We start from the raw sequence: 22,910 nt of genomic DNA, 5'->3' as shown, positions 1-22,910 counted from the left end.
GAAGGAATAACTGAAGTGCACAGCCGGCTAACTGCCTGAGGTAAGGAGGAGTTGGAATTGTGCTGGACAGATGCCTCAGGAAGGGTTAGAAGTGGATGGAGGCGGTGCCTGGAGCTTAATTCTGACCATCCACCATGGCAACTCACAAGCAAGCCTGGGGAGTTTAAGGTTTCAGGAGTTATAAGTTCAGAGACTAAAGCTGAAATTAACTATATTAAAAAGAAAAAAAAAAAACAATGAAGGTGGGGAGAAAAAAGTGAAAGATAGGGACAAGTCTTAAATAATCCAAGAAGAAAGGTGTTCTAGTGGCTTTTCTATTGCATGACACCCAAAGCAACTATAAAAGAAACCATTTAATTTGAGGCTGAAGATTCCAAAGAGTGAGTTGGCGATCACTGAGCCAGGGAGAATGGAAGCAGGCAGAGGCCGGCACGGGGCTGGAGCAGTAGCTGAGAGCGCGTATCTAATCCACAAGTATGAGGCATAGAGAGGCAGCGAGCTAACTGGGAATGCCGGGAGCTTTGAAATCTCAAAGCCTGCCCAAAGTGGCACACTTCCAACAAAACCACACCCCCTAATCCTTCCCAACTGGTTCTACCAGGGCCAAGTGTTCAAATCTATGAGCCTATGGAGGTCATTCTCATTAAAGCCAACACACGAAAGAGTTGTTAAGTATAGACAAGAAAGAGACCATTATGGCATAGGTCACATGAAGATCAAGGAGATATGGATGGAAAAATGGGCCATTATATTATAAGCCCAAAATGGACCAACTGGATCAATGACAGCTTCATTAACTCACCGCAGATAGAATGCTGACCAACAGGAGGAATAGCGAAGAGGGCTATCTGGGTCAATGTAAAGGTTTAACTTCTCCCTCCTTTCTTGGCCTCTGTGTGAACTTGGTAAACCTGAAGTGCATGTCTCCAAAAAGCTTTATGTATTATGTAATATATACAACTTCCTTAGAGACTGACGAACACCTGAAGCCTCTTATTTGATAATATAGAATGTACGGCAAGAAGCAAAAATAATTACAGCTGTGCTTTGTCAGCAAAGTCAGATGTGTAGCCAAGCTATGCCTTTGCATCTAATGGTGTCTCTTATAGCAGGCGACAACAGGATTCACAGGTTACAATGAGATGACTTTTCTCACTGTAGATAATTGCTATCTGGCACAAAAATTTAATTTTGATCCCATTAATACAGTAATCTGCCAGCCAAGGAAATCAACTAAAGCCTTTTATTTTAAAATAAGTCAACCTTTCGAGCCTGGTATGGTGGCGCACACCTTTAATCCCAGCACTCAGAAGGCAGAGAGGCAGGTAAACCTCTGAGAGTCCGAGGCCAGCCTGGGCTACAGAGCGAGTTCTAGGACAGCCGCAGGGCAGTCAGCAGCACTGTCTCATCTTCGACTGAAAACCTCAACTTTGAGAAGAAAGCCACAGATTGATCTCAGGTTCCATCTATGTGTGAAGTCGGACTTCAGAAATTGGAGAACCCATGTTGGAAAGAAATCATCAAACTTAAAAGGAGATCTGCATTAAGAAGTCAAAGAAGTTTGAATGTTGAAAATAATAGTTGGAAGAAAAGCACAGGATTATCATTAAATGGGGTTTCTGTATGGTGTGTGTGGGTTTCGCTTCATTGGTCAGTTACTTCACTGGCGATATGCTTCATAAGAAATAAAGAGTTCTCTTTAGAACACTGGTTCTCAGCCTGTGGGTCACAACTCCTTGGGGGAGTCAAATGATCCCTTTCACATGTGTTGTTACCTAAGACCTTGGGGGAGTTAAATGACCCCTTGCACATGTGTTGTTGCCTAACACCTTGGGGGAGTTAAATGACCCCTTGCACATGTGTTGTTACCTAAGACCTTGGGAAAACACAAATACTTACAATTTATAACAGCAGCAAAATTACAGTTATTAAGAAGCAGTGAAAATAATTTCATGGTCCGGGATGATCACAGCATGAGGAACTGTGTAAAGGGTCGCAGCGTCAGGAAGGTTGGGGATCTACGTTAGAAGACTAAAGAGGAGGAGAAATCTTACACGTGGCCTCTGCCAGAAGGCCCAGAAGCACTGGCTGTCTGCTGAAGCGGTTGTAAAGAGAAGAGCCTCGTCCATCCCAAGGGAGGTGGGCTCTGCTCATGCCTGGACCACTTGGGTACAGTCTGGGTATGAAAAGCCATAAAGCTCTCAAAGGGGCAGATAGGTAATGGATCCTCCTGCAGTGTGCAAACCTTAACGTGCCTGCGCCTCCGGTGGCCACTCAAGCGCAGGCAGCCGGGAGAGAAGGGGGTCTTGCATCCCCGGGTATGGTTCTGAGGGTTGCTCTTTAGGAAAAACACTGCAGATATCTTTGAGGTGCTGAGAATAATGTATAACCCCTTGCCTACCGCTGGGGAACCTTTTACTTAACTAGACTGAGATTCAAAGAAGCAAGCAGGATTGCGGGTTTTCTTTATTACTTTCTTTGATTTGAAAGCCTTTAAAGTGGTTCTCATTTATCATAGAGATCACCATCCTGTGTAAGCATTGACATCCCAAGGTCTTGTGCTTGGCAGCCCCCAAGTGCCCAGTCCCAGGACTGAGATAAAAGTGGGTGATCCTATCACACTGCCTTCCAAAGAAGGATGGAGGTTACCCTTATGGGCATCTAAAAACCTTAGAGTGAAGAAATACGTGCCAGGCTGGGCACAGTGATACACCCTCAGTACTTGGGAGGCAGACACAGGGGGATCTTTGTAATTTTGAGGCCAGCCTACATAGCAAGTTTCAGGCTAGTCAGAGCTACATAGAACATTCTCATTCTCTCTCTCTCTCTCTCTCTCTCTCTCTCTCTCTCTCTCTCTCTCTCTCACACACACACACACACACACACACACACACACACACACACACACCTCATCCTTTGAAGTGGGGAATGGGATTGTTTTGAGCTTGAGATACCCACAGGGACACATGCACTCTAAGGTCATTTTCTTAAGAGCGTCCCACCCTTACGTTGTTTAATTTGGGGAGAAGAACCCAGTGGTTCCCGTGTCTGTTAGTTCAGTGTCTAATTACAATAACAGGAGATGGCTGCAGCATCAGGCGGAGTTCCGCATCGGGTTGGAGCTGATTATCCTTCTCAGCAGAGGATTGTGGGAGTCCAAGGCAGGCAGGAACATAATCCAAGAGGAGAGGAAAAGGCCAGAACACAGGCCTGTTAACTCTGAGCTGCAGGCTCTTCGAGCCACAAAGCAGTCAGATAAAGCAGTCAGAAAAAAGTTGCTTCTGGCCTCTGTTCTTGTTCCTTGCCTAGTTCTTGGTACTCAGTGAGCTCCCTGCAGCGGTGTGGCTTAGAAAACAATGGGAATGGCCATTAATCCACCGGTTCCCCCTTTTCCTCCTGTTCTGTGCAAGTCAAGAAAATGCAAACTTTCTGTTTATCCGCTTAGATTCCCCCTACCCCTCCCCCAACTCCTGCTCCCTGTGAAGAGGTAGGGCAGCTGTTTCCTTAAAACTCTCTTTTTTTTTAAATTATTTATTTTATGTATATAAGTACACTGTAGCTATCGTCAGACACACCAGAAGAGGGCATCAGATCCCCTTACAGATGCTTGTGAGCTACCATGTGGTTGCCGGGAATTGAACTCAGGACCTCTGAAAGAGCAGTCAGTGCTCTTAACCACTGAGCCATCTCTCCAGCCCTCCTTAAAACTCTTATCTGTTAGTTTCAGAGACTAAAGAACTCTGGGTGATGCTGAGTAGGGATGACCTGACCCCCGGGTCTTGAGAGGACCGATGTCAGAGTCACTGGAAAGGTACCAGGTCTGAGCTGAGACTCATGGAGTGGCTGAGAACTCACGTCAGACTGGGCTCCTCAGCACCTCCCTACCCTCATGGCGAGTCCTACAGCTGTGGGAACTATGTAGTTCATAAATGGAAACTTCTCCTTCAGTAGCTCATGACAACGAAGCAATGTCCTCACTGAGATAAAAAAAAAAAAATCTAGATTATTTTCCCCTGTGATGGATAAAAACATATAAATAACCTTTAAAAGAGTTGCTTCTTTTTTTTTTTTTTCCTCTTCTAAAAAAAAAAAAAGAAGAAGAAGAAGTAAATGTGGCAAGGCTGTAACAGACAGGACAGCAGTGGCATGTGGATCCGAGGTGGGCTTGCCCGGAGTTCCTCAACAGCCTCGTGCCTGCCTGCTTCTCACCACCGCCACCATCGTCGCCGCCGCCAGGGCATTAACTTAGAGGATCTTCTGAGAAGCTACAGGTTGCCAGTCCCAGGCATGCAGTGGCCGCAGGAGCCACTCCGGACTCTGAGTTCTCATGCCAGCTTTGATGTTTCAAAACTGGCTGGACATGTTACAGAAACCAAATCATACAGAGTAGCTATGTGGGAGCGTGCGGTTGCCATGTTCCCTGAGGGACATGGTGACGAGGAGGGAGGGGGAAAGCCGGCTGCCCTCCAGACTCAAGGTGAGGTGTTTCTGAAAGCAACTGTGGGATCTCATTCCGAGTGGGACTGCAGATCTCTGCGCGAGGGATGCTCTTCCCTTCTGTTGGTATGGCCCCATCCCAGTGTCTATAAATACTTATATCAGTTACAAGGCAGGGAAAAACAAATATTAAATGTACAGAATCCAAAGAGATGTTACTTTCCTTTAGGACAACTATTTCCAGATTAGTAGTGGCTCAACCATCTGTTAAAAAAATAATATTTTTTGCAGCACTTGAGAGACAAGGGCAGGCAGGTCTCTGAGTTTGAGGCCAGCCTGGTCTATAACCAGGACTATACAGAGAAACCCTGTCTTGGGGGTTGGGGGAGGAGTGTATTCTCAATGTGCCTATTGATTTATTAACATATAATCATGGCGGGCATGGTGGCGCACGCCTTTAATCCCAGCACTCGGGAGGCAGAGGCAGGCGGATTTCTGAGTTCAAGGCCAGCCTGGTCTACAAAGTGAGTTCCAGGACAACCAGGGCTATACAGAGAAACCCTGTCTCAAAAAAACAAAAAACAAAAAAAAAAAACAAAAAAACAAAAACAAAAAAAAGAAAAAACCATATAATCATACTACCATATATCCATAGAACAGAATTATTTTCCAATAGCAAAAATTAATACATTTTTTATTGTTAAAGACAGTATTTTAAAACAATAACAACCAAACTATTATGTTCTATGAGTTATATGCCAGGCAGGGTTCTGAGTGGATTTTTTTTTTTTTTACAGTGACAGAAGTCTTGTGAAGAGCAAAGATATTCTGTTAGTAGTAGCTAATGTGCCAGGACCCACATGTGTCCATTGCAACAGCAAGTTGAGGTCAGGCTGTATTCCTGGCGTCTGCTGGAGTGTTTCGGGGAGCAATGTGTCCTTGTGATTAGATGTGGTTAGATTGTCCTTACTGAAAGCAGTGCCACTGTAGATGTGTCCTTAATTGCTTGTGTTTTCTGTCAACAGTTTCCTGTAGAAAAACTTTAACTCTGGGGGATAATTTAGTTTAAATGTTGCTAGTATCATCTGCCACACTGGTTATTTGAGGACACAGGAGCCCGGTTAATGAATCAAATGAAGCAAATCAAGTGCGCAGCAGTTCCTGTGCGCCCCAGGAGTATCCCACCTCCTACCACACGAGGGCGCCAGTGTCAGTATCTGAGAAATAGCGCTTGAGGTCTCCATCTTTACCTGAGAAATGTGAAAGGACTCTTGAGCGTTTGCTATCTATGCCGACTGGTTGCTCTGACTTCCCCTGGGTGCTCCCCGAGGAGAGGGGGCACCCAGGGGAAGAGTCGGTTTGAGTTATATAACTCTGAGTGAGTGAGAAGGCCCAGCCTGCCAGTCTTTAAGCTGTGTAAACAAAGCTCACCCTGGGTTCTTTTGTGTTTCCTGCCTTACAAAGTCAGTATTTTCTGCGGGCAGCACAGGAAGTGTTTGTGGATATATCTGAGCCCCCACACCCTTTCTTTGTCAGCACCCCATGGATCCAGGAGGGTACCTCGTGTCTTCCCCGTGGTTCTCACACACACACACACACACACACACACACACACACACACACACATGCCTGAGGTTCACCAGGATGCCAGCGCACATGATGAGGGCACACAGGATCGCTCCCACTGTGTCCTGACCCAGTCAGTATGCAGTCTGTCTGAAATTACTCCAGCTTCCTGTTCGGTAATTTCGTTTATACAGCTTTAATTTTGTTTGAAGAACCAAGGTCACTTTCAAGCTAAACCCCCTTGTTATAACTTTACATATGAATAACCTTCTTTCTTTTTTGTTTTTCTGTTTTGTTTTGTTTTGTTTTGTTTTTGTTTTTGAGACAGGGTTTCTCTGTGTAGCCCTGGCTGTCCTGAACTCACTCTGTAGACCAGGCTGGCCTGGAACTCCTAAGTGCTGGGATTAATGGCATAGACCCCCATGTCGAGGAATAGTCAAAATTGTTAAGTTAGTTTCTCATGATTTTGAGAGAAGAGGGTATATCATATCTTTGGGCATGCTTTAGAGAAAGCCTCAAAGTAAACTATGAACTTTAAACCTCCCATTTGTCACCTTCTGGAATCTTCTATTATTGGGCTATGGATATTTTCCTTCAGTTTTGTCTGTGTGGTGCTGAGAGTTGAACCCTAGGCCACCTTATCCAGGCCAAGCAGGTGCTTTACCACTGAGCCAAACCCCAGCCTTTTCCTCACAAAGCAGGTGTGGCCATATATGTGCATATAAATTACATATAAGATTGATTGTTGTTAAATGAATTAATTTATTTAGTATATAACTTAAATTGTTTATTTTTAAAATATTTTATTTGCCTTATTTAAATGCCCTTAATTTTTTTAATACACCCTAAGTGGGTTTTCTCCTTGTTTTTGTTTTGTTTTGTTTTTTACCAAATTCCACAGTTTCCTATTTCAGGAAAGGGCTTTACTCTGTTTTTCTTGGTAAAGTGAGGTTGACTCCTGCCTATCTCGAACAAAAACAGGAAGGGCCTGTGTTAAAATGTAGCATTAAGACAGTCTCTTGGGACTGGAGAGATGGCTCGGCAGTTAAGTGCACTGACTGCTCTTCCAGAGGTCCTGAGTTCAATTCCCAACAACCACATGGTGGCTCACAACCGTCTGTAATGGGATCCAATGCCCTCTTCTGGTGCGTCTGAGGACAGTGATAGTGCATTCACATAAAATAAATAAGTAAATCTTTGAAAAAAGAAAAAAGACCAAACCTCTCTCAAGACCCTGTAAGTCAGGAGGCTCAGGTTTCTCAGTGTAGACCTTCTACACTGGCATCACCTCCACATTCTAGCAAGAGAGTCACTACCAGTGACCGTCAGTGGCGCATCCAGACATATGGCTTATACCTTTAATCCTAGCACTTGGGAGACAGAGGCAGGAGGGTCTCTGTGAGATCAAGGCCGGCTTGATCTGTATGTGAGTTCCAGGATAGCCAGAGCTACATAGTGAAAACCTGTCAAAAAGAAAAAGAAAAGAAAAATAAAGAAAAGAAAAGAAAATAGGAAAGAAGGAAGACAGAAATTTCCCAAGATTATACAGTACAAAATTCCAGATGTAGGTAGAATTTATTTTGTTTTATCTCATTCTAAATTTTTCACTCGAAAAGGAATAAATATCTTACCCAACTTTTATTTATTTTATAGCTGTATTGGGGACTGAACCCAGGGCCTCATGAGTTCTAGGCAAGCTACACACAGAAGCTTTTTAAACTCCTGAGGCAGGTTGGATGTTCACACCACTGATCGCTGGGCTTTTAGTCAGGGGGGATGTGAGACCTCATTTGTTTGCTGTAGAATTAGGACCTGGCGCACAGAGCCCAGCCTAGGCTGAGGCCGGAGGAGACAGGTGCTCCTCCTCCTCCTCCTCCTCATATGGACAGCGCCTTCACTGTGAGCAGGCGTGGACAGCAGGGACAGAGGACACTGCATGGAGCTGTGGTGTCCACTCCCCTCCTTATCCTTCCATAGGCTCAGCAGGTGGAGAACGCAGCTGCCTGCCCACCTGCAGCAGACCATTAACTTACTGCTTCATGAGCAGAGTACAGGGCCACCAGCAGGATAATACAGGGCCAGGGTAGGCAGGGCCGCGGAATGGTTCCAGGTTACCCTGAAAGTCTGTGCTTCCCCACAGTTCAGTGTGCTCACTGCGGGAGGGGTGCCTTTTTATACAGGCCCTGAGAAGGGACGGTCACAGGAAGTACGTATCTGTGTGCCTCATGTGGGTCGTGTCGGACCATGAGGCTCTGAACTGGCAGTGTGGCTTTGGGGTGCACGGAGCTCCTTCGAGATCTTGGGACCTCAGATCCAACTGCAACATACCTAGTGTGAGAGCTGAAAGAGTCTAGCTGACTACAGTGAGAGTCTGCTTCTCGTTCTGCCCCTTTCTCCCGGTGCTGAGGCTGTCCAACAAGAAGGTGACCGAGCTCAGGGGAAGGGCTATCAGGATCAGTAGAAGGACTCTTGGAGGCCATGGTGATGGCCAGCCGGTACCCTAGATCACTATTAGTTTCTAGTGGCCAATCAAATACCTGGTGGGTGTCAGCCTTCCTCCTTCCTAAGGAGAACGCTTCTTTTGGTCAGAGATAGCCCATGTGTGCTGGTATGGCTGCTGCCTCCACGAGCAGGCACATCCCTGCTTGCTTTCCCTTAGCACAGCCAGAAGGAAGGGACCCTTAACTTTCTGTGTAGCCTGGTGACATTCAGCCCAGACTTACCAGGGTTATGTTGGGAATTTTATTGTTTGTTTCGATGATAACAGTGATGCATATGTGTCACCAGTGGGAGTGTGCACGTGTGAGTGCAAGTACCCGTAGAGTCTACAAGAGGGCGGCAGAGTCCATGGGGCCTGAGGTGCAGGTACCTGGAGTTACCTGCTGTGACTTCAGGGAAAGCCAGACAGGCTCTTAGCCACTGAGCCATCTCTCCAGCCAGTGTTTATGTTTTTAGATGCCATGAGTTAACTGTGCAGTGGGTGCTTTGCTATTCAAGCCTGAGAACCCGAGAACATTCTCATGTGAAAAGCCAGATACAGTGGTACATATCTCTAACCCCAGTACCCTCGTGGCATGATGGGAAAATCACCCAGAGGTTTGCAGGCCAACACACAAACACAGTCACATGACACAGCAAAAACAAGAGAGAACCTGGCCCAACGAGGTAGAAGAAGAGAACCAACCCCCTGAAGTTGCCCTCTGACCTGCACACTGTGGCATCTATGCACATTTACACACACAGACACACACACACACACACACACTCTCTAACTCTTTGCAATTAAAAAAGTAAAAATACATAGCTGTGCCAAGGAAATAAATTACTTCAAGTAATTGAAGTAAGTCAATCACTTAGAATGAAGTGACCCTCAAGACTTAGCTATTGGTGATATGGCATTATGCCTTTAGTTGATGTAGCAAACCGTGTCAACTTGGGTGTGGAGTTGATTACTTTGTTAGTCTCAAAGTAGCAGTCAGCCAAAGAATAATCGGGAGACTGAGAAGACAGTATTGCTGGTTCTTTGGGCAAGGGACAGCACTGCTGAAATCACCACTGCCCCATAGCCCGAAAGGAGGCTCTACAACCGGGAGGTTTGCGAAGATGAAGATTCCCCGACTCTCTGAATTCTAATCGTAGGTGCCCCCAAACTGAGAACTGAGAAGCCTGACCTGGGCTCAGCTTGTCCCAGGTTCCTGCCTACTTAAAAGTCTTCTCGGCACCTGTACCTGGTTTATTCTATATTTTCCTCTCCCTCTTTTACCTGCCATGTTCCCGAATACTGTGTAAACACACCACCCTTTCTTTTCCATGCCCTCAGCTCTTGTTATAGAAGCTGACAAACATGGCTACCCAAATGCCATGAGGCCCACAAGGCAAGAAGCCCAAAGGCAGAACAATCCAGAGCTTGTGGCTTCCTTAGCAAAGCTGCCAAGGCCCAGGCGCTCCTGACTTTCTTGCCACACCACCCCAGGCCTATGTATTTCAGCCATGCTTGATTGCAAGGGGCGAACCCTGCTTTCTGGCATTGGTCCTGATGAGACCAGGAAAAGAGAACAGGGCGGGGGAGAAAGCCTCTGGCTCAAGACAGTCTGGGAGCTGATGTGTACAGATCCTGTCACTGCCCCAGTCACCAGTAAGCAGAAGGGAGAGGAGATACTGGAGAAGCAGGCTTCCCAACTCTCTCATTGCTAGCCACTAGGTACTGGCTGTGCCCACGCTGGCATGCCCTGTCACCTCTGAGTCCCCGTCATGTGTGTTATCTCGATAAAGCCAGTTTTTTCCCCCACTAATCTGTTTGTGCATTTTAGGGTCCTCTAGGGTGGCCCCTCCTTTGGCAGAGAGCTAAAGGCCTAAGTGGCTCACCGAGGTCATGTGGTGATAGTCCTGACAGCAGCCACCTCTGCACATGCACTTTGCACACCGTACATAGCTGTCAGTCAACACGCATTGTGTATAGTTAGGTGTACTGGCTGGCTTTGTGTGTCAACTTGACACAAGCTGGAGTTATCACAGAGAAAGGAGCCTCCCTTGAGGAAATGCTTCCACAAGATCCGACTGTAAGGTATTTTCTCAATTAGTGATCATGGGGGAAGGGCTGGTAGTCCTGGGTTCTATAAGAAAGCAAGCTGAGCAAGCCAGGGGAAGCAAGCCAGTAAAGAACATCCCTCCATGGCCTCTGCATCAGCTCCTGCTTCCTGACCTGCTTGAGTTCCAGTCCTGACTTCCTTTGGTGATGAACAGCAGTGTGGAAATGTAAGCTGAATAAACCCTTTCCTCCCCAACTTGCTTCTTGGTCATGTTTTGTGCAGGAATAGAAACCCTGACTAAGACAATAGTCCCCTTAGCTCCTCCTCCACAAGATACTATCCACTTCAACTCATGTCAGGAAACCACGACAAGAAGATACACATCTCTGACTGCCAGGTCATTACCTGACCCAGGACCATCCCCCACCCAGCAGATGTGTGTGGAAGTGGGGTTAGCACGCAGACGTCTACTCCTTAAGGCGTTTGCCTTTCTGTTACCCTTGGTTCTGAGTTTGGTTTCCAATTATACTTCTGCTATACAGTGCTTTAAGTGTGTGTGCTTCCGTCTGAATTTGATCTAATTCTTTTTAGGGCACAGATTCCTAGCTGGAATCCTCACCCCTGGGCACCTCTCTCTTAGCCTTCACCACATAGCTTGAGTGACACGGCCTCCGTGAGTGGCCTCTGGGGACTCGTGGGCTAAAGCATACAGTAGGGACCAGTGGCCTTACCACTTCTCCACGAAGTCACGCAGTCAAATCGCTCTCCCTCCTTTCCTGCCTCATAACCCCGTGGAGTCACATGACCGTGGTCTGGTTTCCTCTCACTTGCGTGTCTTCCTGCCACAGTCTCTGCACCTGCTGTGGCTACGGTCTAGCACTGTGTCCTCCCCTCCTTACAGATGATCTTCTCTGAAGCTCTCAGCCTAGGCCTCACAGTACCAAGAACCCTCTTCCTATACCACTGACCTCATGTTGATTTGGGCGATTTCGCCCTGGATTATTAAAAAAACAACCCATGCCTATACCTTTTTATAACCAGTCTTTTATCATACCGTCTACAACCGTACCTGTTATATACATCTTACACCTGTGTGGTTTAGGAGCGTCTTAAGACAGGATCTCAACTCACCTACTCATTCATCTCCACCTTCCGGGTGCTAGGATTGCAGGTGTCTGCCACAATGCCTGGCTTGCAGAGCAATGTAGTTGTGTGGTTCTACAAGTGTTCACCTTGAAGACTTCTAGGAAGCCACTGACAGGGGCAGGGAAGGTGGTTTTTAATCCCAGCCAAGTTAGCCAAAAAGGGAACCCTAGGTTCCTGTGAACTTCAAGCTCAGTGAGAGACCCTGTCTCCAAAAATACAAGAGGCAGCTCAGCAGTTGAGAGTGTAGACAAGAACCCAAGCTCTGTTTCCAGCTTCCAATCCAGGCACCTTCCCAGTAACTGCTTTAAGGAGATCTATGCCTCTGACCTCTGGCTACCCACACTCACACACCCACACACAACAGACACAGACCCAAAATTTAAAACCATTCCTTTGGGAAAAATTAAGGTGGAAATCAATAAAAAGCAGTATCAGCCCCCCCACACACACACACAGGCCCATATATGCACACACTCACAGACCACAGTCACAGGAGGGGGGCTGGCATGAACTAAATCCATGATAGAGGAAGGCACACAGGCTGCACAGAGATATCATCAGTTGGGAAACTGAGGCAGAGGGACATAGAAAAGGCAGACTTATATGTTGCATGTTATATGGACTGCACTGGATTTTCAGGGCTAGGGGAAAAGCAAGTCTTAAGAACTCAGGATGGGGCTGGAGAGATGGCTCGGCAGTTAAGCGCACTGACTGCTCTTCGAGAGATCCTGATTCAATTCCCAGCAACCTCATGGTAGCTCACAACCATCTGTAGTGGGATCTGATGCCCTCTTCTGGTGAGTCTGAAGACAGCTACAGTGTACTCACATACATTAAATGAATGAATGAATGAATACTTGAATTGTAAACAATACAAAATACCTCAGGATTCAGAAGAAGGGATAGTTATTGGAAAGGGTAAGGGCACTGATTGTAGAAAATGGGTCTATTTACTACTTTGAGAAAGAGCTTTCTCCAAAGACTAAGGCCAAACCTGGCCTGGGATTGCAACATCAGGGAAGCAAGAAATTAGCTGCTCAAGCCAGACTCCTACAGGCTTGACCTTTCATATGAAATTTTATCACAAACCCTAGCCCTCTAATTAGAGTTACATCCTTTCCTCGAAGCGATGACCTAGTTACTGACTGAAGAGTGGAGCCCCTGCCCTAGGTGGGAAGGCTGGAATCACTGCATTCCCTGGATGTCCGTAGAAGCAGTGACTACCCCACGGGCCTTCTCTGTGCGTTTTTACCACGTTTGATCCCATGATTTTTAGACAGGAGACAGATATCGATCAGACGAGCATGGCCAGGCAGAGGCTACGCAGGTCCTAACTTCTTTTCTGTCGCTCTTTCTCCCCAGGAGTCCGAGGGCATCTCTTGCCACTACTGGTCCCTCTTTGACGGCCACGCAGGTTCGGGGGCTGCTGTGGTGGCATCGCGCCTGCTGCAGCACCACATCACGCAGCAGCTGCAGGACATCGTGGAGATCCTGAAGAACTCCGCCATCCTTCCCCCGACCTGCCTCGGGGAGGAGCCAGAGAACACACCGGCCCACGGCAGGACCCTAACCCGCGCGGCCTCACTGCGTGGAGGTGTGGGTGCCCCCGGCTCCCCCAGCACGCCACCCACGCGCTTCTTCACGGAGAAGAAGATCCCGCATGAGTGTTTGGTCATCGGGGCCCTGGAGAGCGCCTTCAAGGAAATGGTAGGTATCGTGGGGGCGCCAAGACTTCCTTGCTGGGAATGTGTCCCTGAAGCCAAGGTCTTCCTGGCTTCTTTCACCTGTATGTCTCTCTTCTGCAACAAAGCTTGTTAAAAGTCATAGCAAGATACAGTGTCTGGAATAATTGCCAGCAGAAATTAAGCCATGAAAGAAGGCAAACACAGGGTACACTCTACTTAACCCTTCTGTTTCATCAGACGCCTGTTGACACCAGGTTAGGTATGGTTCAAATTAATTGAAATGTGAGCGTGGACTGCCATCTGTTTTACGTATGTACGGAGTCCAGGTGTTTGGGAAACCATGCTCAGTAAAACAGTCGCAAGCACCCTTCCTTTAAAACTGGGCGCGACTGTTGTGGCACATGCAGTTAATCCCAGCCGGTGCAGGCAGAGACAGGCGGAACTCTTGAGTTTGAAGCCAGCCCTGTTTACATACCTCGTTCCAGACCAGCTAAGGCTACACAATGAAACCTTGTTTCAAAGAAATGGGGTGGAAGGGGTGGGGCTTGGTTAGTGATGTAACATTGTCTAACAGATAGTGCTGGGAGAAAATTGAAGGGAGAGAAGAGGTTCACGTGGCTTTTGTTTTTCCAGGGCCTGGATTCCTTTGTGCTTTGCTGTCTGGGTAGGTCGGGTCAAGGAATGCAGCATCCTGCATGTTGGCCCCGGGTCCTGAACATATAATCTGGTAGAGTGGCCCTGGCTGTCCCTCTGCCTGGCAGTAAAGTCATGGATGCCTTATACCATGTGACCTCCCCAGCTCTGACTTCAGTTTTTACTGAGGCAAGCGTTGTGGTTCCAACAAATCTCTCCCCTGAGCAGCAACCTTTGTGCAGGTAGAGTCGGGACTACTTAAGGGTGTTTAGAAAGACTTGCAGGAGCCGAGCGTGGTGGCACTCAACTTTAATTCCAGCACTTGGGAGGCAGAGGCAGGCGGATTTCTGAGTTAGAGGCCAGCCTGGTCTACAGAGTGAGTTCCAGGACAGCCAGGGCTACACAGAGAAACCCTGTCTCGAAAAACCAAAAAAAAAAAAAAAAAAAAAAGTAGACAACATCCCCCTGGCGGATGTAGAAGCTAAGATGTTGGCAAGTATGTCCAAGTGATGCACAAAACTGTGGAGCAGTGACCTCTCCCTGCAGTGAGAGAGAAGGGATCGAAAACTGGGGGGTGGGGAGGGGTGACCTTGGGATTTTAATTTCTGTCAGTGGCTGCTGGGGCTGCCAAACTTCTTTTCCTGGGACTGCTGTATTCTCACGTCTGTCCACTAGAGGTCAGTGTCGCATTGATGAAGACCTCCCTAGGAACAGCTTCATTTCCAACATGAAACTTCAATAAATACCCAAGAAGGCACCCAAGACTTGTCTTTTCAAGTTTTCCAACATTAGACAGTTCACTGTCTGAAATTTCTTGTGAAAATGTGTGTGTGTGTGTGTGTGTGTGTATGTGTGTGTGTGTGTAATAGATACCTAGGGTATGTCATTTTTATGTAATCAATCCGGTCAATAAGCATTTGCTAAGAAACGACTCTGTCAGGCCTGAATGGAAGTATTAAATACTAAAAGTAGTATTAGTAGAAGAAAGACTAAAATAGAAACGGTCAGGTATGCAGCAAGAGAAATGCAAACGGGAAGAAGAGAAGGCAGAGTAAGGAGTTCTGAGTTAAAACTCAGGAGGGCAGGCCCTGTGGGGGAACCTCTGAGGCTGCCCAGACAAGTGGGGGCTCCTGGGAGTGGCAAATGCATTATCTAATTGAAGGGACAATTTTTCCTCCCATCACCTTGGCATATGACTCGGATTTTCTGGGGTTATGCTCCTGGTCAGATGATTGACAGGTCCGGCTAGACTTGCCCCTAGGGGAATAGAGAGAAGTCTGTAATGTTCTCATCTTTGAAGCAGAGCGGACCACTGTGTCTGTGCCAGGAGTCAGAGGCAGATTCCACCCTTTTGACCAGGAGGCATAGGAAGAATAACTAGAGCGTGGTTTCCTTTCCTACTCATCCCCGGGAAGAAAGAAGGTGGTGCTTATTCCTCTGTGGCCTTAAAAGCTACTAATCCCTGTAGCATTATGCCATATCCCCGTTACATTACTGTGATGCTCTAAATGACGTCAAAGCCTGTAACAAAATGATGATAGCACTCCAACGTGTATTTTGGAAATCCCAAGTCAGAACAAGGAGCACCCCCTAGGGTACATGGGTAGTTTTCACAAAGTTTAGACCAACAGAAAAAAAAACAAAAAGGCATGATTTGAACTAGAGGTGGCAATGGCAGCACAGACACCCCGTGCTTCTCTGAAACTGTTCCTTTGCTCAGGCTGCCTGCCCAGGGTGAGATGTGTGGAGAGGTGGTGACCTCTGACCCCTAGCGTGTAACACTCACCGCACATGCTATCAGGGACAGGTTTAGCTCTACAACCCCTTTGTTGTATCATGTCTTGGAACTGACTTCCTACCGGGAGGGCCAATTCCTCCTAGTCCCACTACGGAAAGCCAACTGCGGTCTCCTGAGAGGAGAACCTTGGGAACGTAGCCACTGTGGTGAGCTTCAGAACTGAGATTGTAGATCAAGTACCCTCAACATAATAGCCAAAAGTTCACTGTCACCTCATATAAAATCCATTGTCTCCCCTGGTTCTCCTGCTAACAAGTGTTTTGGGGAATCTGTCTCAAAGCAAAGCTTGGAGGTTTTGGGGTTTTTTTGGTTTTTTTTTTTTGTTGTTGTTTTTGAAATGCTAAATGCAACCAATTTCTTTATCTCCAATTTCGTGTGTGGGTTCAAGTCTACTTCCTAACAGTGCTTGGGTTAGCAGCTAGGTTGTTTTCCTGGCCCAGGGTGACAGGTGTGAATGAGAAGCAGTCTGAGTCCCAGTTCCAACCAGCCCCCCCACCCACCCACACCACCACCACCCCGCACCACCCTCTGCAAAGAATGTTTGGGTTTGAGTAGAAAGCACTTCAGACTCCATCACTAGGGTGGCTGTCAAAGAATCAAAACAAAGCTAGACAAACCTTTGAGTTTACCACCTACAAGATTCGAGCTCAGGAGAAGGCTAAGAGACTCAGAATCCTCCAGGACTTCCTTTCAGTACTGTCAGGTAGGTAGCCAGGCAGATCTTCTCGGGCTTAGAACCATGGAGGATGGATCCCTCCCTCATGGCTGACTTTGGACTTCACCTGATTTTCCCTAGTAGCCCTAGAGAGGGAAGAATCAGAAATGACCCCTGTAATATTTTAACTTACCATGTGAAAGATGGAAGTACCAGTGTGTGTGTGTGTGTGTGTGTGTGTGTGTGAGTATGTGTGTAGGCCTGTTAAGCTACTTCCTCTCAGCCAGAAGAATGGAATCACCCTCTGGCCTTGAGTGGAGACTTGACATGCCCCATCTGCTCAAAAATTAGAACACTGCACCCATTTTCTCCTCCTTCCCCAAGAATTAACCTAGCTTGTGGTGCCACACACCTGCCTCATGGGAGACATCGTCTCCCCGAGGGCATGCTAAGGCGACTTATGGAAGGGGTAAGCATTCACATAATTAAATGCTGTGCTTAGCAAAAGCCCTTCCCTTAGTACAGGGCCTGTGGAGCCTCCACCCAGCAACCTGCCCACCCTTCCATTTCCTTCTTTCTTCCTCAAGCTGACTAGATTTCCCCCAGACTCTGATCTTCCTCGATTTTCTCTGAAGCCCCCCTCCTCTTCTGCCAGCCTTCTTGGACCCCACCTCAGAAAGGCACGGATTTCTCGCTCCTGCTTCCTCAACTGCCAAGATTACAGCTTGACTGCCCTGTTGTTTTTCTCTCAGAGTCTAAAACAAATTGCCCCGAGACTTCCTTCTCCTGACTCTATTTCTAAATTATTTTATTGAGGAGACTTAAGAACCCAAAAGGGGACCCCCCCCCCCAGTTTTCCCAGTAACACAATGCATACAAGGTCTTTGCAATTGAGAAGAGTGTCCTAGTAACTTTTTTTGGTAGGGGAGAAAATAGCTTTCTTGAGATTTATTTTTGTTTTATGCATATGGGTGTTTTGCCTACATGTATGTCTGTGTGTCACATGTGTGCAGTAACCAAAAAAAAAAAAGTGTCAGATTCCCACCCCACCCCCCAAAAAACAAGGTGTCAGATACCCATGGAACTTGAAGTATAGATAGTTGAAAAGCACCACATGGATCCTGGAACTCAAACCCCAGTCCTTTGGAAGAGCAGTCAGTGTTCTTAATCCCTGAGTCATCTATCTATTCAGCCCCCAAAGTGGCAATGTTTTAACTTATAAAGCTACTACATCTTCTAGTACTGGCAAATATATATAATGATGTTATAAAAGCATAAGAATGAATCCAAAGCTAATTACTAATTTATAAAATCTAGAATTGCAATTAGCATATTCATGGTAAGTTTAAAACTAGGCTTCTTTATTTAAGCTTAGTTTTGTTTAGTCTTTGTTTGCAACAGGAAGTTCTTCTAGGAAGGGATGGGTCTGGAATTCCACAGTAGTCGGGAGGTGGCGATATTGGACAGTCCCGTTTTTTTGAAAAAAAAATTTTTTTTTTCTTTGTAACTCATTGCCTAGCTGGCAGATAGCCTTGTTCTCAGAATCAGCCAGGGTGAGAGCGGATACTGAAACCATGCAGAAGCTTATTATTCGTGACTGACACTATTAGCAGTGTGCTCAGAACCATATTATACCCAGCCGGGGGGAGCTGCCAGGTATATTAAAAACTGCCTGCCTCTGGCTTTCTTCTGCTAACCCGCAGAGCTTTCTTTTCACAACCTGGAACTGGTGAGCAACAAAGGCTGGGCCTGGAGTTGCGTCATCTCTGAGACTTTCAAATCAAATTACAACCATTCTGGGCAATAGAATTTTTTTTTCCTTGCAATTCTTTCCTGTTGAGTGAGCCTGACTTTACACACATTTTCTGTCCCCTACTCCTTGCAACAGTAACAACGAAAACAGCAAATAAAACCATGCAGCTTAAGAACTGGCTCTTTTCTTTGATTCAGAGGCGAGTGCCACCATAATATGCCTAAGCAGTGGCAACAGAGTAACTCAACTCCACTCAGTAACAGTTGCCCTTACTGGGCATCTGGGACTCTGGATCCTGCAGTCAGAGAGTCAGTTCGGTGGCCCTTTCCCATGTAGACCACTTGGAAGGAATTAGTAGGTAGATGTTTTGCTAGCAAGCTGTTCTAGATGTACATCTTGGAATTCACTGGCAGTGAACATGGAGAGAAGTCCTGGAGCTCTTGCTTAGCACATAGCAGAAGACAGCTTTTCTCCTCATCACGTTAGCTTGTAAAAAAAGATACCTAAAACTCAAGGGCTTTAAAATAAAATAGACATTGTGATTTTTTTTTTTTTAATCTAAAGTGCAAAAACGCTTAGCCCAATTTGAAAGATTGAGAATTTTGAAAGGGAAAGGCGGTTAGGTTAATTTCACAGTAAATATATCTTTATTGACTGCATTTATCATGTTTAATCTCATAGTAAAAGAGCCACCCAGATGGTCCTTTAATGTTCCTTTTAGTACAAAGATTTTCTGAATCTTCTACAGAGGAGTAGGTGGTGTGGGTAGGAAAAAAAAATAAATGTGCTATTTTGGCTTCCAGGGAGGAGGGGAGAGAAGCAATTATTTTTAGAATCTGTTCTAGTTGCACACAGTTTTAGAAGAAATGGAAGAGTGTGTGTTAATGTCAGTGAATCCTTCAGGGGCATGAAGTCTGCAGAAACATACCATCCCAATCCTGGCGATGGTGCTGGCAGAGAACACACTTATAATTACCGTGTGTGCATGTGCATATCGCCTCACAGGTGTGAGGGCGGGCTGTCGGACCATGTGTGTGGAAGCAGGGCTTCTTGGGTTAGAAAGCAGTTAGACTTGAATCCATTCTCCATAAGAAAGTATCTTCGCTTATTCAGAGAGAGGTATCCAGAAAGACTGTACAGTTAAAATGCAGGAAAGGCAGAAGCAAATTAAATAAAGTGTGGTGTGTGTGTGTGTGTGTGTGTGTGGAGAGAGACAGACAGACAGACAGACAGGCAGGCAGACACAGAAAACCATGCTGTTAATTTATATTAAGGTATAAGCTGAATGAACTAAGGAGAATATTCCCTGGCGTTAAAAGTAAACATGAACCCCTCTGCCATATCAGAACATCTCATTGTTGAACACTGTCTTCATCTCCTGCCCCAGGATTAACTCATTTTAAAATCAGACATTCTCACATGATAAATAACGCTCCCACTCACGATCCAGAATAAGCTTGTTTGCTTCCATCCCTAGGGGATTCTCTGCCATGGACATCCTTTAACACGGATTCTTGGTATAGGGTTCCCCCCTCCTCTTTCGGATTACACTAATAATTCACTTAAGCCTGTCAAACATCATTCAGATTCCATTCCATATGCAGCATGCAAATACTTGGGTGCTTAAAGAATTTTTAATAAATAGTGCCTTTCATTCAGACTTACATAGTCAAACAAATATTGATTGCAACTTAAGAAGGAATAATTTCCATAGCTTGAACTGTGCTTTTTAGTATATAAAAAAGAGTGATGTTGAATATAGACTTGGATTTGCCAGTTTATGTATTTATTATATATTAAATATGTTATATTTTAAATATATATATCAACCTTTTTAGTTTTTGATGCAAAAATTTAACAACTCTTCCCATAGAGGGATTCTCCTATCTCTTGGTGTTTTTTCTGCCCTCTCTTCCTTGAGAGACTTCCTCAGCAAGCCGCATGCTCCTACCCCTCACCTTGAGCTTCCTACCATCCTTGGCACGTGATGTCATACCCTTTACTCTATAGTCCGCTGGCAGTCAGCCGCAGCAAGGCTTCTGACCCCGCTGGGATCTCAGTGTGCATCTGCTTGGGATTTGTGAGTAGGAACCTATGTTTCTCCTTTCCTGGGTAAAAGGTGGTGAGAATGTTGGTTTGGAAATCCAGACCTTTTTTTTTTTTTTTTAAGTCTATTCCTTCATTGATCCATTTCATAGACACTCACTAAAGCAATGTTTAACTGGCCTGATATAGATGTGGAGGGTCTGAAGGAGACAAGAATGGCCGCTGTTCTCAATGGTGAAGTTCCCAGGCTGTGGGAAGGATCCTGTGGCTGTGCCTAAGGCCCCCCCCCCATGCCACCTACTTTAATCCTCTTACCAGTCCTTAGGGAAACAGTTTATAGAGCATTTAAGTACTTAAATACTAAAAGGCAGTGTAGTCCACCGAACAGCACTCATGCTTGACCCCTCTGGAGCCCTTGAAGCTGCTGTCCTCTCCGGAAAAGGCTCCTTGGTTTTCTTAAACTCCCCCAGCCCCCACACTCACCTAACCGTGGCTCCTCAACTCCTCGCCTGGCTCCTGTCCACTACATTAGTCTCCCCCTCCTGTATGGCTTTTATCCCTGCCTCTTGATTTACCTTTTTTTTAGACAGGGTCTTATTCATAGCCCTAGTCAGCCTGGGACTCGTAGCCCTTCTGTATCATGCTCCTGCATGCAAGGACAGCAGAATCCATTTTCTGCCTGTGTCCTCGGCCTGGGAAGCTCTTGCTTGTTTTGTCCCCACCTAACACCTGGAGCACAGCCACTGTGGTCCAATGCTGAATGACTGAATGTTCTCCCTCTTCCGTAAGGAGGCCAGCTGAAGCCGCTAGCTCCAATTCCGAGATCTGGGAGTCACGAAAGTACCCAAGACTTCAGCACTGAACACTCAAGAATATCATTTCTCCCTCTTCTAATTTTCACCCAGCCTACCTTTTCTCTCATTCGGCCTCACCAGTGGGGAACTTTCAGTATAGAAAGAAATTTCACTCAGCTCCTGTTTTCCCAAAGACACAAGACTATTTGGTTCTTTCAGTAACGCAGAACTGTGTTGACATCGTCTATCAACAGGGGTGTTGGTCTGCTTTTAATTTTCCTCGAGTGCTTCACTGTATGGCAGGTTTGGAAGACAACTGGTATTAGATAGAGATTAATCTATCCAGGTGACTATGGGTGGTGTCCACACTCCTCTGCATCTGAACAATATGTTAATAGTGGTGGTCATGATGCTATAATGAGATTGCACACGCAAGGCCCTTGGCTCAATGCCTGATGCTGAGAAAGCATCTATAGGCTGCTCCCACATTGGGAGCATGTGAACTGTGGCTATGGAGGAGGAAACTGAGTTCAGAAGTCTCTGTGGTAAAGAGCAGAGAATTCATTCTTTGAGTCACCTCTTTTTACTGAGCCATAAAGGAACTCTTTATTCCGGGCTTTGTATTAAAAGCATGCTTTATGTCCAAGTACTCGGCATGCCTAGGCTTATTCGGTGTCCCGCCTGGCTACTCAGGCCGCCTATGCAGACTAGATTTCCCACAAGCTGTGGTGTCTGTTAGCTGGGGCTTAGATTCTCCTCTTTACGTGTTTGCCTGGTGTGTCGGTGTGTGTCGGTGTGTGTGTCCTTTGGTTTTCCTCTCTGGTCGGCAGTGGTCTGGTATTTTGTGACATGTCCACCGGAGAAGCCCTTTAGGTTCTGAGGACTGTCTGGTCCCTTCTGGAAGCACATCCAGTCTCTGAGACTGTACCAAGCTGAAGGGAGGAAGGCTTTCTTTAGTCACAAGTCCTGCACAACCACGCTAACTATGACTTTCTTCTCCAGGACCTTCAAATAGAACGAGAGAGGAGTGCATATAATATATCCGGTGGCTGCACGGCCCTCATCGTGGTTTGCCTTTTGGGGAAGCTCTATGTGGCAAATGCTGGCGACAGCAGGTGAGCAAATGAGCAATCCAGTTCTTACTGACCCCCAGTTTCTCTCACAGTGTTTACCAGCAATTTAAGAATGAAAAGAAAATTATTCTGGTTGGGATTAAATGTGGGAAGTATAAGCTTCTAGCATCTTGACAGGAATATATTTGGTTGGTTGGTTGGTTTGTGTAGCCCTGGCTGTCCTAGAACTTTCTCTGTCGACCAGGTTGGGCTCAAACTCAGAGATCCGCCTACAGCTGCCTTCCAAGTACTGGGATTAAAGGCTAGAAATGCATTTAAGAACAATCGGGTTGCTATTGAAGGGTAAAGGGCTTGTGACTTGTTCATAGCTGCAGCCCGTGTGTGCACCTAGAATTCATCTAAACCAGGAATCTTCAAATCGTCTTTTGGTTTTGGAGCCTGATTTTTAATAAAAGCACAGCCTTGTCAGGACATTGGAGATCTGGAGAGGAGGAGGGGAGGGGAGAGGATGGGGCTGAATGGAGTGATGTGTGGAGAGACCCTAGCCACTCCCCTGCAAACTGAAGCTCCCCACAGTAACTTGGCATTTGCCTTCCTGGAGCCCAGGTGCTTTTCCTTTTATATGTATGCCTTTGGGAGTTCTGTGTGTGTGTGCGTGAATGTATGTGTGCAAGCATGTGTCTATGTGTACACTGCATGAGTATATGTATGCGTGCATGTGTGTATGTGTGCATATACTATATATATACTATTCTCTCCCTATGTCATGTATCCTATACTCTCTATATAGCATAT

At 46.2% G+C, this 22,910-nt stretch overlaps 1 protein-coding gene across 1 annotated transcript in view; it reads left to right on the top strand.

The window, feature by feature from the left end:
- Nucleotides 1–22,910, top strand: part of Ppm1h (protein phosphatase, Mg2+/Mn2+ dependent 1H) — a 255,215-nt gene that overhangs the window by 112,300 nt on the left and 120,005 nt on the right. The window contains exons 3-4 of the mRNA XM_021204804.2: nt 13,041–13,385; nt 22,045–22,157. Coding sequence (XP_021060463.1) covers nt 13,041–13,385; nt 22,045–22,157 — 458 coding nt within the window. The remainder of the gene's footprint in view (nt 1–13,040; nt 13,386–22,044; nt 22,158–22,910) is intronic.

Source organism: Mus pahari, chromosome 9 (assembly GCF_900095145.1).
Source record: "Mus pahari chromosome 9, PAHARI_EIJ_v1.1, whole genome shotgun sequence".
NCBI classification, from domain to species: Eukaryota; Metazoa; Chordata; class Mammalia; order Rodentia; family Muridae; genus Mus; species Mus pahari.
Note: the sequence above shows the minus strand (reverse complement) of the source record. Positions and strands in the feature narration are given on the sequence as shown.